The sequence below is a fragment of the Lytechinus variegatus genome, chromosome 5 (genome assembly GCF_018143015.1).
Source record: "Lytechinus variegatus isolate NC3 chromosome 5, Lvar_3.0, whole genome shotgun sequence".
Classification (NCBI taxonomy): domain Eukaryota; kingdom Metazoa; phylum Echinodermata; class Echinoidea; order Temnopleuroida; family Toxopneustidae; genus Lytechinus; species Lytechinus variegatus.
The window spans coordinates 16,552,816-16,572,085 of record NC_054744.1 but is presented as its reverse complement, the minus strand read 5'-3'; the positions used below and the strand labels follow the sequence as shown (position 1 = coordinate 16,572,085).

The 19,270-nt window shown below is 35.1% G+C and overlaps 2 protein-coding genes across 3 annotated transcripts; one reads left to right on the top strand and one right to left on the bottom strand.

The window, feature by feature from the left end:
- Positions 1 to 505: 505 nt before the first annotated feature.
- On the bottom strand, positions 506 to 4,423 carry LOC121415578 (transcription termination factor MTERF9, chloroplastic-like). 2 transcript variants are annotated; one of them, XM_041608842.1, is made up of 2 exons: positions 4,324 to 4,423; positions 506 to 1,860 (listed from the first exon to the last, which is right to left on the bottom strand). In XM_041608842.1, the coding sequence occupies exon 2, from the start codon at positions 1,854 to 1,856 to the stop codon at positions 558 to 560; it is 1,299 nt and encodes a 432-aa protein (XP_041464776.1). In that variant the 5' UTR covers positions 1,857 to 1,860; positions 4,324 to 4,423; the 3' UTR covers positions 506 to 557. The 2 variants fall into 2 exon arrangements, with proteins under 2 accessions (XP_041464776.1, XP_041464775.1); XM_041608841.1 differs by having other exon boundaries at positions 4,290 to 4,395.
- Positions 4,424 to 9,038: 4,615 nt separating this feature from the next.
- On the top strand, positions 9,039 to 16,111 carry LOC121415576 (vesicle transport protein USE1-like). The gene is made up of 7 exons (XM_041608840.1): positions 9,039 to 9,284; positions 11,492 to 11,541; positions 12,246 to 12,321; positions 12,733 to 12,894; positions 13,326 to 13,366; positions 14,036 to 14,186; positions 15,449 to 16,111. Exons 1-7 carry the CDS (start codon positions 9,105 to 9,107, stop codon positions 15,629 to 15,631), a joined length of 843 nt encoding a protein of 280 aa, XP_041464774.1. The 5' UTR covers positions 9,039 to 9,104; the 3' UTR covers positions 15,632 to 16,111.
- The last annotated feature ends 3,159 nt before the right edge of the window (positions 16,112 to 19,270 follow it).

The window sequence follows — 19,270 nt, the reverse complement described above, 5'->3', positions numbered from 1 at the left end:
GATATAGTGAGAATACTGGGTCCCATCCTACAAATAGCTACGATTGATCCGATCATCCTACAAAGAGTTACGATTGATCCGATCAACCTCAATTCTTTGGAAATACATCATTGTCATGATATTTTCTACAAGAAATTTTAACAATGTCCTTTGTAAACTAAGAGAAGCACACTGAATTTTCAAGAAAACAATAAATGTATGAATATCCATCATAGTTAGAAGAAATTTTGAACATGCATTTTAGATGTTGTACCTGGCTTTCCATAGTTGTGGTTGATTCAATCAATCACAACTCTTTGTATTAAAGACGAGGCCCAGGTTTTACAGACTTGCTCATGACATCAGTTTAACTGCATTTTTGTTCATTTATCTTTAAGAAAGGAACTAATGACAACCACAGAAGGAAATATTCATGCATTATTTCTGGCTTTCTGCATACATTAAGCACATGTGATTTAACAATTTCTTTCAATTATTATACATTTTAACACAGCGTTTTTTCAGATAATTGGCCCCTTCCATGTAGATTAATTCCATAAAATAACAAATACAACTATTCAGTTACTAACTTCTTCACTCCTGTTTTTCTTGCGTTGGTTCATCTTGAATTTTTGCACAATCTCCTGATGCCTCTCTTTGGAGTAAATGAATGAACCAAGATTAGGCTTGCATCCAACTTCAATTAGTTCTTCATATCGGGATCTGATGGAGCTCAGACTACGAGCAAAGATTCTAGGCGTTTTAACCATATCCGCTGTTGTGAAACCTAGTTCAAGAACAAGATCAATATGAGATTGTATTGTTTCTACACTGGCATGAAGCAACTGAGGATGCCTTCGAATGAGGTCTTTCAATGCATTATTGGTCAAAGACAGATGCTTCTGGAGATATTCCAGGCGCGACTTGAGGAACTCGGTTCCAATGCGCACAGAACTAGGACAGTAACGAATGATTGATATCAAGTCCTCTCCATGAAATCCAGATTGCTTGAGAAACTTCACATTGTTCTCCAATTCAGAAACCTGACGGATGAAAAGGGCTGGATCATTCCTCATGATGTAACGGATGACACGGTTATGGTCTCCCACAAAATTTTCCTCCATCATGACTTGCTTGAGGTATGAAGCTACCCGCTCAACCCCACCTTGAACCCTGTAGAACATAGATGGAGTGTAGATCAGGGTGTAGCAGATATTCTTGTCTGTGACATCAAGGTACTTCATATACTCCACATTGTCCATGACAGTCTCAGGTGTGGTGAAAAAACGGGGTGCCCTCTGAAAGATGTTGGCCACCTCACTGTCCTTCAGACCGATGTTCTTCAAGTACTCTACCAACTCATACACAGACTTCACATCTTTCCTCAGGAATGAGGCTTCCTTGTAGATGATGTTGACAATGTCTGAATCGCTCAGACCAAGACTCCTGAGGAGGTTTACATGTTGCTGTAGACTGTTCACATTCTGCTTTAGCACAGTAGGACGGGACTTCTGTAACCTGTCACAGTCGAGACCTATGCTGGCTAAGTACTGCTTGCTTGCTTCGTTGGGAATCACACGACGCTTGCTCACGGCTTCACTGGAACATGTCCTGATAGCGGTCCTATAGATCCCATAGGATTTCCTTTCAGATGTTGCCCTGATGCAAGGAAGTGACTCAGAAAGTTTTACTCTCTTTAAATCTGATACAACTGAATCAATGCAAAAAGTTCTTGCTGGCTGAACGATAACATCACAGAGCACTCTAGTTGATCCCCAAACAAGATTCTGATTGTACCTTGGTTGAAGACCAAGGTTGAATAAAACTGTAGCTGTTCGCCTGAATAAGACAGGCACCCGATAAAGGAAAACTTCCATTGCCCTGAAATAAGAAAGAAAAAGGTAAACAAATTATAACTACATGTGATAATCTTAATGTCACTCAAAACTTATACACTATTCTGCAGTTGTTAACAAGATGGTGAAATAAGATAAGACATATGAACTAAGCCTGAGTCATATCGATTATTTTGAAAACCGGTGTTCGACAGCTCTAATTCGATCGAACATCGATGCATCGAATATTGAAGGCGGGGAAAATTTAGTCTTTTGTTTTTGCGTCGATGCGATGCGCTTTGCATATGCACTACGCACTGACGGTATGCGCTGGCGTTGGCCGGGTGAGCGTTGCACAAGCAGATGACAGAGCAAAGTTCGTTTGTATTTTCCATGATCACAAAACACACAAAAAAGGCCGGGGACCAAAGCAGAATTCTTCCCAAAATATCTTCAACAATGATATTTGCAGATGACAACATATAAGTTCAAAATGAAACAATAATAAAGACATGAATCACGCAGAGTCGATCCGAATGATTTTCGGTCGACTAGCATTCGCAGTCCATTCACCAGCCCCGTCCGCAGCTTCGTACACTCACTCTCCCGAAACGACAGGCGTGCTTGGCGTCAGCGCCAGCAAACAAGTGCAATCAACGGAGAGCGCTGTAACTTGCCTGAGATTGTGTACATGTAGTTGGATCCAAAATGAGCTCCAAATAAATTTATGGGAATAAATACGTAATTTTCTCTGGATGGTCATTTAAATTGCTATTCAATGCTGATATAACGATTGTGAGGAAAGATTGTGGAATATGAGTTATGACGATGTTTGAGAATTAATCCTGATATGACAATCCAGTTTTTTAGAAGCAATTATGAGCATGCGATCAAAATAAAAAGGAATGTTTCGAATCGAGCCCTAAATTCATCTAAATTATTACGATTAAACAAGATTTTATGGTCATACTAAGAATATTGACGATGTCAGCAAAGTATGTGATGTTCATATGGAAGAAATAAGAACACCGATTTTAAAATCGATTCGACTCAGGCTTAATATGAACACAACATCGCATTACACCTTATAAAAACTTTTTGATTTCCCTAGGCCATATTAAATGAATTTATCATTTGTCACAGGATTATTGTGTTGAACAACAAGTCAACACAATGCTTGTAATTCCATACATTTTTTTTGTAAACTGTGAATACAAGAAATGCACATAGAGGCAAAGTAATCATGAAAGAGTGGTTTATGGTACACCATGTGTTAAGTCCTGGAAAGGACCGATATAAAAGTGGAAAGAGGTAGAACGTAGCAGTGAAATCGAGAGGCAAGAAAGTGGAAGTTAGGAATTAGTATATGTAAAGTATCTTTCCAAATTGAGTGTAGTCCTTAACCCTAAAAAGACAAGGGGGAGGCTGATTCAGCCCCCTTGACATTTTTCGTGATAGATCCGCCCCACAATTTTTTTGCCGCGTCGCTCGCTGACTTTTTACTTTCAAGTCTCGCCGATCATGCAACTTGAAACTGAATGTTGAAATTCTTAAAAGGACATTTGATCAGCTTCCTATTAAATTATTGGGAACAGTTCACTTCATAAAGCAGTGCTTAGTTTAGTTTATTCAGTCACACACACGGTTCCCTATTTCCACCATTCCTTTGACTTTGTACAAAAGTGCGCATATACAAATCGACGAGTGGTTCTCGAAACCATGATTTGGCCGCATTTTAGAGGCATTACTTAGTTAATTAGAGCAGATTTTGGATTTTACACATAAATTATCATTAAAGGGGAAGTTCACCCTGAAGAAAAGTTTGTTGTAAAAATAGCAGAAAAAATAATAAAAAATATTGGTGAAGGTTTGAGGAAAATCCGTTAAAGATTAAGAAAGTTATTAGAATTCAAAGTTTTGGATTTGTGACGTCATATGCGAGCAGCATTCCTACATAGCGAATGGTAAAAAATCAATGAATTTCAAATTTTGTACGGTTCCTGATAACTTTATTTTGTTTTCTATTTATGATCGGGTGTGAAATGATTTGTCTATTGATATACAAAAGGCACAGTAAAAACCATTTTCAATTTTCTGAGAAAATGACATTTCATATATTTTTTACCATTCGCTTTGTAGGAATGCTGCTCGCATATGACGTCACAAATTCAAAACTTTGAATTCTAATAACTTTCTTAATCATTGACGGATTTTCCTCAAACCTTCACCAATATTTTTTATTATTTTTTCTGCTATTTTTACAACAAACTTTTCTTCAGGGTGAACTTCCCCTTTAACTAGGTGGAGCCAGCATTTCCTTACAATCGGAACATGTAACCCGACGCAATTTTCAACACATCGGACCGAAAGAAGATTTTTGGACTTTTTTTTTCAACCATAATCTTCTTCTATCCCCAAATTACATTTCTTTTCATTTCGAGACAGATCTTGATAAACTTATTTTACATCACTTACAAATATCTGAAAGACATTTAACGTTGGCACTCACAATTTTGGTTCACATTTTCCCACGAATCCGACGAGTATCAACAATATCAAAAGTTAGAATACTATTTCCAACACACATGCACGCTGATTCATTGCCAATTTTAGTCTTTTCTTTAGCAATACTGATCTTGGTTCTGCTCCCGATAACCGTGGTATGTAATTTACATGCCACAACGTCAGCTGCCACTAAAGCTGACATCAACATTCAAGTAAAGAGAAAATTCAACAATGTCATTACCAAGGATCGTAAACTTCAGTCTCTTATGAATATAAGACTTTTTTTCGCAATTTAAGGGCCTAATTGCCCAGAAGAATCATAAATTTCAGTAGCTTATGTTTTCTCAATACTTATCTTTGCCCAGAATGTATTATGCGTTTGATATAGAAACAAAAGATCGGCTGGATGGATACAAATGGGAGTGTATATATGTGGAAAGATGTTCCATAAAAGAAAATACTCAAAAACAATATCAATCGGAGGAACTTGTGATAGGTCCATGTTCCAATTAAGCATTCCAGGATTTTTAAATGACTTACTGCCGGTGGACACAAAACTTTGGGTGCCACAAAATTTGATGATGACATCAGAGGCGTCGATTATGGGGGGGGGGGGCAGGGGGGCGATCGCCCCACCAATGAAAATATTGGGGGGGCAAGCATATCGTTTTGCCCCCCCAATAATTCCGCATGTGCTAAAAATAAAATAAGATTGTAATGTTACACAGAAATCAGCAAGCGAGATTGAGATACACAACTCGTTCTTCGTCTAAAATCGTGCTCAAAATGTCCACTTTTCAGATTGGAATATCAAAAAATTTCAGCTCGCGCTTCGCGCTCGCATCATTTCTGTAACAAAAACCTATACTCTCCATGATTAAATAGGTGAATATGGTCCCGTTTTCAGTTCTAAACCTCAAAAAAACTCCCACTTCGACTTGCAATAATCTTTTGTTGGATATATATATCTTGTTCTATATTAAAAATAATGTCCATTTAACTCATTTTTTTTCAGATCGAAATATCAAAATTTTCAGCTCGCGCTTCGCGCTCGCATTAATCTGCTGGTGAGATATGTATATATATATGTGTGTGTGTGTGTGTATACATATATATATATATGTACACACATATATAGGCATATGAGTGTATGTGTGTGTGTGTGTGAGTTTGTTTTTTTATGATCGAGCGCTTTTGGAAAATTGATTCATGATTTTGCCCCCCCCAATCTGAAAAATGGATCGACGCCCCTGGATGACATAAATGCAAATCAGCAGCTAGCTAGGTGGCAGTCCGGGGTGGCAGTAGATTGGGAAATGTTCTGTCGAGAAACATATGTGAAGTAACTTTACTTGAATATGAAGAGGAGAAGATAGGAGGCGAATTAGGCAAAGTCGTTCAAATTGATGAATCAAAATTAAGTTGGGAAGCGAAAATATCACAAGGGACAATCAGTGTCATTTGGCTGTTGCGGGGGCTGTTGATGACTGATCAAAAGAAACTCTGAGCGAAAGAAGTGCCTTCAGGGACCAAGATCATGATTGTTGGAAATTCTACTCTAATTTGGTGAAGCATGGCTTTTCTCATGAAACTGTGAATCATTCTGTTGATTGAAAAAAAAATAAGGACGGCTACACAACAAACAAAATCGAAGGTCACTGGCGACAACTAAAATCTAGGCAACACATGGATGAAAACCTGGCTCGTATTTTTGCCGAATTCTTGTAGGCCTACAGATATGAGTATAAAGAAGTAGAATTGTTTGATGTGTTCTTGCAATTATACAGTTAGATTTTATGAACCAATGTAAACGCGAAAGGAAATAAAATAAAATTATAACTTACAATTATTGAATATTTCATTGACTTTTATTAGATCATGACTTTAATGATGTAACGATGATGTATGAAATTAAGATAATTAAACAAGAAAAAAGTCAGAATTAAACAAGCATTCTTTCATGACATATGATTACATATTGATAAAAAAAACATTATTAATGTTTGAACAAATAGAAATATAACTTTTAGAATTCATATAAGTTAGGTAAGAAAAACATGTGCGATTGAACATTTTTTTGGAATGAATTATGTTACAAGTTATGGTGTCTGTGATTGAAATGTTTTTCATTAGGAATGTTTAAGAAAAAAATGTGTTATAATACTGTTGCAATGATTTTCTCTCATTTTAAAACCTTGGAAATTCAGATGTGTTCTATATACTTCTTTTGTCTTCTACACAATAAGAAATGTTTGATTAATGAAGCACTTGTACCAACCTTTAGAGGTGTAAGCTTGCACCCTGAGTGGCAAAAGGTGAAAAAATGCACCCTTTTATCATTAAATGCACCAAGAAATGCTCGCTTGCACCCTAATAGGTGCACATATGAACCTGTTAAGATGCAAGTACTTAATTGACATTAAAAAGGGTTCAAATTCGAACCTTTATCACATTGTTCAATTTCACACCCTATATAGGGTACTTAACATAGCTAAATCCACCCTCCAATGAGCATAATTACACTCATTAGCACCCATTTGGGTGCAGCTATTGTACCAACCCGGAGGGTTCAAATTTGATCCCCTATTTCTTAGTGTGTATGTTTTTATATGGAATTCTTGAGAATGCATATTTTTTTGCATTATCATAATTGATCATAATCTTTATACATTTGAGAAATATAATGGGATAAAGCTACATCTGCCTCTTGGTAATATTCCAATATGAGCACATTAATTACATGAATTAATCTTTCAACAGAAAATTATTTCACACGAAATGTTATATTTCATCAAAATTGGAAATGTCATGTTCTTAGAGTGTTATTCACTGTAAAAACTGTGGTGTTAAAACTGACACCAATTGGTGTTAATAGAGGACCACACCCTGAGGTGTTAAAATAACACCCTAGAGATTGAACATAACACAAAAGAGTGTAAATGTAACAACCATAGGTGTTGTAATGACACCTATAGCCAAAACTAGCACCACCAATTTTACACCGGTGTAAAATAACTGGTGTGGTCCTCTATGTATACCGGTTAACACCACAGTTTTTGCTGTGTTTAGTGTATTTTATTTGAAAAATAATACTAGGTACGCTTAATATAAACAGTCGATTGACGTTTATGAAATTGATGTTTACATCAATAACTTTCTGAATAAAACTTCAGAAATTAATTATAACTTAAACATAAACATTTAAAGATCAGACATGATTTGTTTTTAGACGGGGACACTTTCCTTTTTATGTAAAGACACATGATAAAAAAATATGTATGATGTGTACATAATTTCTTAGGTAGAATAGTATAAGTACAGTGTTATTCGCATTGATAGATTTTTTTAGTGATATTTGAGTCAGTACTTCAGACTTAAAATGTTGGGCAACACACTGTCCACTGTGGTTGGGTAATTAATGTTAGTAAAAATATATATTCTGGGCAATTATCCACTTTTTGAGCAAATTTATTACACAATAATTTGTTTACCCAATGGACAGATTTTAACCAATAATTGTTTGGACAGAAATGTTGCCCATGGTTGGTTAAAAGTTGGGCATTTATTTTGCCCAACTATTTCAAGAGTGCAGAAGTTAGATGAGATGTTATGTAAAACGTAATTTTTTAATCTCGAGATAGTTGATTGTGTGAACAAATCATTTTCAGTGGGTGTTGCCATGTACATATTACTGTAGGTTACTTTTAATTTCTGTGGAATGAAATGCCCTATTACACAGCAAAAATTGTGGTGTTAACCGATGGACACAGAGGACCACACCAGTTATTTTACACCAGTGTTAAATTGGTGGTCTTATAGTTTTACACCTATAGGTGTTATTACAACACCTATGGTTGTTACATTTAAACTCTTTGGTGTTATGTTCAATCTTTAGGGTGTTATTTTAACACCTCAGGGTGTGGTCCTTTATTAACACCAATTGGTGTCAGTTTTAACACCAAAGTTTTTACGGTGTATGATTTCATGGCCAATTAAAGATAACTCAATAAATGTTTACATATTTAATTGAATATGTTATGATAACATATTCAAATATAACAGTGAACAGATGAATTCTTAAAATGCTATCAGTAAGTGTTTTTGACTATGGCTTGTCAGCTGAGTGATATTAAATATGGTATATGCTTAATTAAGATTTGGAGGTACATGTAATGTGATTTGTATTATATTTGTTTGTTTTTACATAGTATTTTCAAGAAAGAAGTTGACTTAATAGATGTATATATATATATATTTGGTATTTGTTGCTGTTTGGGGTTTTATGTGTATGGTGTGGGGTTCCTGTCCCTCCGGATTATATATTTTTCTTAATTTCATTCATTCTGTACAAGTACTTAATGAGTTTCATATTACAAATTAGTTCAATGTAAAACATCATACATACTTATATATGTACTTATGTGTATACTTACAGATACTTCTTTTTATTTCCAAGTGAAATGAATGATGTATTGAATGAATTCAATAAATAACAATTAAAGACAAAAAATAATGTTCTATCATCCGGCTCCCATATCTATTTCAAGTAACAGCTGTCATAGAAAATAAACTGAGGTGAACTTGACCGCTATTATTCTTTTTTCATAATATTGCCCCGTACGATTTTTTTTCAAGAGAGAAATTAGGATTCCTTATAAATCACTAACTCTAATTTTAGAATCTTCATAAAAAATTAAGACAGAGATCGAGATTGAGAAATATCTTCGAAATTGGTTGATAACTTCAGTGTCAGTAGGCGATGAGCAGAATAAGAACTTCACATTTATGTTTGCGGCAGTTTTGTCCACGTCACTTATTTCTCATCTGATGATTGTAACGTTATCAATATCACATTTGATATCAAAGATGCCAGCTTCTCGTGAAGAAGTAAATTTCCAACGACTTTTAATAAGATGTGAAGAAATGGCTGCAGAAAATAGATCGGGGGATTGGCGCCTGGAAAAGGTAGGGCCTAATGATTTTGCGAATGCATCCATCGTCAGCGCTAACGTCAGTCTGGCTGCACCGGCGCCGGCCCGGCCGGGCCGGTAATCCCCGTATGCTGCGCCGCCGAATAGTCAGACTCACTCGTTATTGTCTCATTGTTATTTTGGTGTCAATGATATTGTTAATATTATTATCGTCTCATCATCGTTTCATTATTGTTGTCCCATCCCAATTATTAAAATTATTATTATTATCAAGACATGACTTTGTTTCATTAGTATTACTGTCTAAAATAATTATTAATCATGTTAATCATAATTGTTATCATAATCATTCATAATTATAATTATTATTGTCTCTATTAATAATGCCTTTAATTGTAATTATTATAATTATGATTATTTTGATAATTATGTGGCTCGTGATTGTGCAGCTGCCATTAGGCATGTTAGGGGGTAGACCAAAAGCTTAAGTTCGGGCTCTGTTAATGTTATGTTGGTTGTTCAGCTGAACTCAGCTCCGTTGGCTTCACTCACCAAATACAGAGACCGAAGTTCTAGTGCGATCTGTACAGGGGACTCAATGGCCATATGTTTATGTATTTAAGATCGGATAAAATAGGGAAATGAATTTGCGCGACAGCCAAGGTAAGTCACTGTTTCTGTTTCTTTTTTAACTTGATTTTTCTCTGTTTTATGGCAATTAATGCCAAGAGGGAATATTAATTTGCATTTTGGTCACATTAATTTTCAAAATTTTTATTCATTAAAGACAAAAATTGAAGAGTCCCGACAGGGGGATTTTGCATTGCAAGTCCCCTAATCACGTGGTGGCTGCACGATAGCAAGCTGTCTGTGTACGAGGAAAAATAAAAAAAATTTTTTTTTAAAACTCCTCGAAACAGACGGCTGCCAGCTGTCTAGTTACTAAGTTAGGGGGTTAACAATGCAAAATCCCTCCAATGAAGCTCATCGATTTTTGCACTCATTCAAATTTCAATGAACAATGTTATGATATAATTATAACCTTGTTCTCAGTTATATCTCCATGTGTGGCAAAATAAAGGTGGCAATGTTTGGCTTATTTTCTCTTATTCTTAGGGACAAATGCTTGATTTTTTTTTACACTGTCAGTTTCCAATACAGCTGTTTATCTTATAACTTGGCTCTTATGTAAATTTGATTCTTTAAATGATTTTTTTCTTAATTAAAAATAGAGAATGAAAATTTTCTTGCCATATTACTTTCCACCAATAGAGGGCGTACACAAAAATACGCCAAAAATTCAAGTTTTTGAGCGCTCTGGTGAATACAAAAATTATTCCCAACTCGGACCCAACTTACTAATGAAAAATAAATTGCAACTGTATGGAAATAAGTAATTTTAGTCACAAAAGTGATAGTTTAATGATTTTTTAAAGTGTGCTATGTACAGCATTGGCATGTATACCATAAGGCATAGTCCTACCTGAAGATTCCCCACAGGCAGGATGGTTGCAGTGAACAAGTGGATTTTTGCCTTAATTCCATAAGGACTGGACCAAAATAAGGATAATTATTCCGTTTTGGCCTGAAATACACAAAAACAGGAATAAATAAACTTAATTTCTTAAAAAGACAAAAACAGTGAGTTACTTCGGCTGTCGAGCAACTCCCACTTCCTTGCCCTTGGTTGGTCCGAACTTAATACATAAACATATGGCCATTGAGTCCCTGTACAGATCGAGCCATAGAGTGAGAACTTTGGTCTCTATTATTTGGTGAGTCACTGAGTGGAGCCGACGGAGTTCAGCGGAACAACCAATTTAACAGAGACCGAAGCTTTTGATCTAGAGCGAGACTAGATGCAGTGGCCATATTTAGTAAGGGTTAAGGCCCTGTCAAGTGTCCTGCCTGTCACTGATGTTGCTGCCTTGAATTTTAATTAAGTAAAAATAGGGTCTACCACGACAGTACCATCAATATCAAAGTCCTTACTAGAGGTCTAACACAAACAGTTAAGTTTAATCAACTGCAGAAATGAATCAAAATTACACAATATGTAAGTTGAAGAAGCTTTGATTAAAAGTTTGTTTCTGATGCAATGGCAATGCCAATGGTGATGTTTAAGAATTAAAATGATGCAGCTACTATAAACCAAGTTGACTCTTTCTAATCTAATTTCCACACACTGATTTCGGATTAGGCTAATGTTGTCTCTATATTCATTTTGATCTTTCTCCACAGTATGTCTGTGCACTACAAGATAAGCTAGCAGACTTGAAAAAATCTCAAATGTAAGTATATAAGCTACATGCATCTTAATCGTGGTATAATTGAAATAAAACTTCATCTCATCATGAAACATTGAGTTTGGGAATTAATGATGAATATTCTTGTAATTTTGGGGGAATATTTAACAGAACTTTGAGGAAATCGCATTTGACTTATAGATAGTAAAATGTACATGTAAAATCAAGTTCTTGAATGGGTAATTTCTTTTTTTGTTTTAAATTGAGGGAGCCAAACTATTTGGAATGAGAACTGTAAAATAGCCTCTCGACAAACATTTATTTTTTTTCACCAGGCCTGGTAGGCTATGAATTTGTTCCGAAAGGAGTGAGATTGGATTGTTTGAATGATTGATTGGGCTTTCTTTAGGTTACATATTGATTTAATAGCAATAAATGAAATGATGAAACCACTTAAGATGACCAGTAAGTCACCATACAGAAAACAAATGAAATTTGTATAATTTCCATACATTTTTTTTTTATTTTTACACAAGTAGGGACTAGGGATTCCCTTTTTTTAATAAATAGTTTTATTTCTATTACAAACTCTCTATCAGCCAGTCAGACACCAAGATTTCAACAGTTATAATTCTGTTATTAAAACAAGTTTTATAAAACGGTACAGTCAGGGACACTGGAGTTAATATTATATGATTGTTAAAAATCCTGATTAGATCCTTATGACCTTTTCATGATACCATTGACAGGAAACCAGCTGCTGAACTGCAGGATTACAGTAAGAAGGTTGATTTTCTAAAAGAAGTTATTCAGATGGAAAAGTTGGTAAGGCCAAGACCTGTAATATAAGATATGCCCAAAGTGTGATATATACCACCTCAAAAGAGATGTGACTTTGAAATTAAAATAATCGCTAATTGGTATCTCCATGTTGCTTGCATGATGAAGAAATACAAGAATGTTGGGAAACATTTTAATATTTATAGACCTATTTTTCGTTACATGCAAAACAAATGTTCACAGCTAGCTCAGCTTGGTTGTACATGTACTGGGTGTCTTATATTTGTTGGTTTGATTTCAGTGTGTTTCATGTCAGGGAAAACAATCCATGGGGTCAAAATGCATAAAAACAAGCCCTGGAAACTAAAAAAAAAGGAGCCCCGATTTAGGCAGTAAGTTGTGAAAAAGGAGCCCCTGCAAATTTAAAAAATGTTTTCTGCCTGTTTCATGTTCTAGCCATCAGCCAGCGAGAAAGCTATGAAGACCCAGCTACTAGCTCCAGCGAAGACATCTCGTATCCAGCACCCCAACTCACCAACCGTGACGAGATCCAAAGACCTTCATCAACAGCTGTCTTCAAGATATGCTAATGAGATGAGGAAGGAGCTCCTAGGAGATGTGAGTACCCTTGGGGAGGGATGGTGGGGGGGTCTACGATCAACCAGTGTCATATCTAGGGTGATGGGGGAATGCACCTACTTGCCAAATTACTTTTACGAGGTGCTCAAAAGGCTTACATGTAACTGAGGGGGTTGGGATAAATAGTGATGGTCAGATCTCATGGAAAACCAAGAAAAAACACCAGCATTAAACTATTCACAAATTCATTTTGTGTGCTTAAATTTCACCAATTGCGTGTACCTAATATTTTATTATTTCCTTGTTTAAAAATTTGATGAATGTAAATGTTATATGTAAACAGTTTCCAGTCAGTAGGCACTCTTTCTACTTCTAGATTTTCTCAGGAGTGCTTATTTTCCTAGATTGTTTTAACCCAAAACAATGACTTGTTTCAATATATTATTATTCTCCCTTTTTTTTAAATACAGAATGACACATTTTCAAGTACAAATGGTGTCAGACAAAGAAGGTAAGACTGATGCTACTTTTCTAGAAATATTAAGAATCTTAATTGAAATGTATCACTGTATGCAGTCAATGTTTGTGTAATATGGCTTTAGAAACAAATAGGATGGTTCTGCAAACGTACACTAAAGTGTTAGCTTTGCTTCACAAAAATATGTCATGGCTTACACATTTTTTATACTATTTTTCCTTTTTAATTTCTTTTTTTCTGTGTCTGTCATGAAATGTTTGTCTTTCAGACAGGACATATAGCTCTCACTGTTTCTTTCAAATTAAATTGAAGTGTATCACTTTGCATGCAGTCAATGTTTGTGTATATGGCCTTAGAAATTCATATAGGGTTCTGTAAATGTACATTAAAGTGTCAGCCTTGCTTCATGAAAATTTATCATGACTTACACATTTCTCATACAATTTTTCCTTTTTTTTCTAGTATCTTTTTGCTATGTCTGTTATGAAATGTTTGTCTTTTAGACAAGACTCTCATTGTTTCTTTCTTGGAAATTGAGTGGAAGCTTTTTAAAGACTTGATGATTTATTAAGTTTCGACTCTAATCTGACCATTTCTTTCTAGTAGCACTTCAATTCTTGGCAAAACTAACAAAAAAAGTTTACTTTTTTGTGTTATTTCATGAATGAGTGACAAACTATCCTCACTTCTATTTGTTCATAGGGGAGATGGGGGAACAACTGAAGATCTAGATGCAGTCCTCCAACATCATCACAACATTCAGGAGAAGCTGGCAGAGGAGATGCTGTCACTGACGAGAAATCTCAAACACAACTCGATGGTTGCTGGTAACATTGTAAGAGAAGACAACAGAGTAAGTGCAACTTGCTTTATATCCTGGAGGGCTGATAAGAATTATTAGAAAGACCCTTCAGGTGCACAAGTGTTTTACCCTGAAGGGCCATTTGGAGGGCAGGGTGAAATATGCATCCTGTGCGATGTGTCACAACACCAATAGTTCATGCCACAACATTCTGTGATTTCTTTGGTTAGAATCTTGCCTATCTTTTGAAACAGATAAAATTTGTTGCATCATCACATACAATGATTCTAGTAGCTTGTTACCGCAGTTTGTAATTTGCAGGAGATCCCTTTTTTATTATTTTTTTACAAACGGCTCCCAGGAAGGGTACTTTCAGAACCATCCATACAATGCATATATGTATACACACGTTAAATATACCGTGTGAGTAAAATAAAACTTGACACCTCACAAATCTGCAATCTAAGAAAAAAATATTCCACGAACACATAATCATTATATATGACTGGATAGAGTATCTTCTCCCAAATAATTTGATACCATATTTATGGGGTTAACGCTTGGATGATTAGGAGGTATTCTTTGCAGTGATGTAAATTTTGATTTGCGCTAAAGTGAGGCATGAATGCAATGAATGAACCCCAGATGCTAATGATGTCACAATCCTACTTGAGTTAGTAAACATATTTGCTAATCCCTTTTAAATGCAATAACTTGTGAGAATTGATACCAAATAGTGTTTATTGAACAATTATGTAAATTACTGAAAAAGTGTTTTGAAATGGATTTTAATGCAACTATTGTAGACTAATCAGGACATCACTGACATCTGAATTCATTCATTGCAGTCATGCCTTACTTTGGCGCAAATCAAAATTTACATTGCTGCAAAGAATCGTGATCTTCCAAGCGTTAACACATACCACATAAATATGGTATCAAATTATTTGGAAGAAAATTTTTCCAGTCATATATAATGATTATGCATTCATGACATATTTTTTTCTTAAAATGGGATTTGTGAGGTGTCAGTTTTTTTTTTACTCACACAGTATATATAGTGCTTTTCCATTGACAATGCTGAACGCACTTTACAGTAATATGACCAGAAAGTAAATTCTGCTCTCAAAGTGCTTACGATAAACAGAAATTGGATATTATTGAGAAAACAAATACGTTTTTAGCTTATTTCTAAATACTCGTAATGAACAACATGAATGGTTATTGATCGGGAGGCTATTCCAAAACCAACTTTATCTTATTATTTTCTTTCATCTTCCCATTCTTTTTCTTGCATCTTCCAATTCAAACAGAGGTTAGAGGAATCCAACAAGATGGCATCTACCAACTATTCCAAGCTGAAGACGGAAAGTGAGAGACTAGAGGTTCACGCCAACAAGACATGTAACTGGTGGGTTTGGGGACCGGTCATTTGTGTCACTATCATCTTTCTCTGGATGATTTTCTTAATACGACTCTTCCCTTCAAAAGCTTGATGATCGGTGTTCAATGATTAGATATCAGTGGACTCTAATTTGTACCTGAGATGGTTAAGAAGTGGAACCAATCGTTGACCCTTAGGGTCTCTGCCAAAAGGACTTGAAAATGATCGCCTGGTGGGATTTGTGATCAACCACTCGTATCACCATCATCATCTTCATATTGGTGTCTTGAGGACCATGCTGCTTGCAGACGTTTTTTTTACTTTCAAGTCTCGCTCAAATTTTTAGACCAAATTTGCAATGCCTTGTTACACGATAACAATATCATGCAACATTATGTAAGTGCATGTCAGACCCAAAATGGCTAAAAAAAATGTTTTTGATCTACAAGACAATACATAATATGTTTTCAACTAAAATTCATAATTGAGTGATTTGTAAAAACTTTTATTTACAACAGTCATTTAATTTAGTGCTATTCATGGCTTAAAGAATTTTTCAACAAATTTGGCTGGAAAAAAAATCAAAGATAAAGCTTCTGTGAGTTGACAGTGCGATGCTTGGAGCGTTGTGGCCCAGTGGATTTAGTCTTCTGACTTTGAAACAGAGGGTCGTAGGTTTGAATCCAAGCCATGGTGTAATTTCCTTCAGCAAGAAATTTATCTACATTGTGCTGCACTCAACCCAGGTGAGGTGAATGGGTACCTGGCAGGTTTAATTCCTTGAATGCATGAGCACTAAAAGGCAGCTCGAGGTAAAGCCGTGGTAATGATAATATTAACATCGTGCCTCGGAATAGAATATTTCTAGATAGATGGCACTATGTAAATGCCTATTATTATTATTACTTAATAATATTCTGATACAAAGACAAGAAAGCTTCTGTGGAGAAATTATTTATCAATTCTTGTATCATGCATGTGGATGAGATTTGCAATAATGCTAGGACCCATACATTAGACCGGTATATAGAATCAATCTAACAAATGATATCAATCCTGTGATAAATTATGGACCTGCAATTTTCATTTGAATTGGTGAGATGGCTGATTTTGTATGTTTTCTTTTACAAAGCATGTATAATCAATTTGCTCAAAGTCATGATGGCAAAACGGGAGATTTGAGAGTTTGAGTACTTGGATTTCATCAATCATTCTTGTAATCAGTCCTATTTGTTAGGAATGAAAGTTGTTTTAGACTGTCATTTCATATTGATTTGTAAGTGCAATGTATTTGAAAATATGACATCCAAATATCAGTTCAGGAAAAGCAAAGTAAAAGAGACATCACTAGCATTTTATGGGGTAATGGACTCGAATATGAGTTATTTTCTTCATTTCTTTCGATCAGTTTGGCATCTTCTGTTGAGATCAGTATTCAGTCATTATATGTCTAATATCATATGCTGCCTTAAAAGTTAAAACATGTACTGTTATTATTTGATTTGTTATTGAATGCTATAAATTGTAATTTGATATTATGCACCTGGATGGAATGTGATGCAATTTGTCCTTTTTGATCGCCTAGATAAAAAAAAAACACAATTTGGTCATTTTGTACTAATAATGCAAAGAAAATTATTAGTGCTAATGAATTTCTCCTTTTAAACAAAGAACACATGTACGGTTTTAGTGGTCGGCAACAGTCGGAATCTTCCACCACTCAAATCATACGACCAGCACTGAATCCAGTATCACACCCGCCTGGCGAGCACCAATTTCCCCACTTATAAAGAATATGATATAAAGATTTTGGTTTTAATGTTTAAGCCCTGAAAAGCATCTAGTTCCCCCCCCCACCACCACCATACAATAGTATTGGGTGATAATGTTTCCACCCCTAAAGAGTCTCAAGAGACAACCATGGTCACCTGTTATAGTTTTTGTTTGTAATTATAAATTTAGTTTACTGTTTTATGCATCAGGTTTGAAGCTTATGTGATTTTAGCTTGAAAAAAAAAAGTTTTTTTAATTGTCTACAATTTTATGAATGACTAGCGAAGTAGGTTTTTTTTTTATCAAGTGCAATCACATTAGGTTATTTTGAATTATTTTTATATTTTTTATGTATGTCATTAACACACCATCTTAATGCAAATTATGTTATTTGCCAGTATTTGAATTGGATTAAGTGTAACACTCATATTTTTGCAAAACATCAAAATCTAAACATGCTCACATTTTGACAATTCTTATTCTATACGATGTAGAGTAATCATATGAATTGGTCAAAGAAAACGCTCATTTCAGTTCTCCAGTGATCTAAGGGTTTTCGGGGAGGGGGGTGCTTCTCAAAGGTTTGAGTGTAACTTTGAGTCGCACTTAAATTTCTGTTGCGTGTGGTATACAGCACATCATGGCATTGCACGGATCATGAGCACAGGTCGCACATGACAGCGTATTCATCAATCAAATTATGCATTAAGTAACAAGTGCACATTGACGTTAGAGCATGACTCTATGTCACTCTGAGAAACACCCCCATGACTTTCATACTTACATATCACTTTGAGAACTGTATTAGTATTTCTTGCCATGACAATAATACTTATTGTCAATTTTATCTCTTGGCTTTTAAAACTAGGTGTGTTTCGTTCATGTAAATCCACACATATTTTGAAGAATCATATTTTTAGTTCTATTGATCTCTACATAACACTGAAATTGATAGATTGAAGGAAAATAATTTGTATGTTTTATGTGCATTATCATGGGATGCCTAAAATTTCTAAAGGCAACCACACACCTTACGATTGGTCTGCTACTAAATTTTTGAATAAAACATAGTAGAATTTGATGCTAATATTGAGACTTGGAATATCTTACTGTGTAATGTTGTAAATCATCTTACGAATACCTATGTTCTAATATGTGACTATGCCATCATCCTTCTTACAATAAAAGTAAATTTAATATCTAGTTGTAATTACGTCATAGCAGTCGTAGGATTGACTACGATTTAAAACTTATTTGGCCTTCACTCTAAAATAAAGGCTTGCAATCTTTCAATATGGTTATATTAGTATTCTTTCAATTAATTTCAACCTCAAATAAAATGATAGGCCTATATTCCATTCGCATCTTTAGAAAATGAGCAAAATGTGATTTGTTCCAAAATCGGATCACGAACAGTCGTAAGGTGTGCGGTGGCCTTAAGATAAACAATCCATCAGTCAATGATCTATTTTTTGAAAAAGTGTCAATATTCAATGCTTATTTAGACATGGTTCGACAAAGTACAGGAAAAAAAGCATATTACATGTTTAACTTTGTTGAACAAAGTCCTTGATTTGTTTCATTGAGATGAGTGTTGGAAAACTCAAATCATATTGAAATGTTGAATCAACCTAAAAACCCTGACATCCTTCACCATGACTCATTACATCAATGGCATGATGAGCCAAATATTTAAAGAGGCACATTTGGGGCATACTTTCTAAAACGTTTCAAGCGAGTGAGCAAAAATGTTGGTCTTAAAATGAAAATCTAATTTTGTGATAGAGTTTGACAGAGGATTGAAAAATAATATCTTATTTCACCGTTTGCCATTTCCCTTTCTCTTTTTCTTTTAGATTTTGTTTACTTGGTCTTTGAACTTTTTTCTTTAGCAGGGGGCAGTATCCCCCAAGCACCCCCCTAATTCTTTGTGCTTGAAGTAACGATGAGATGTCATTATTTTGTTTGCACATCTTCT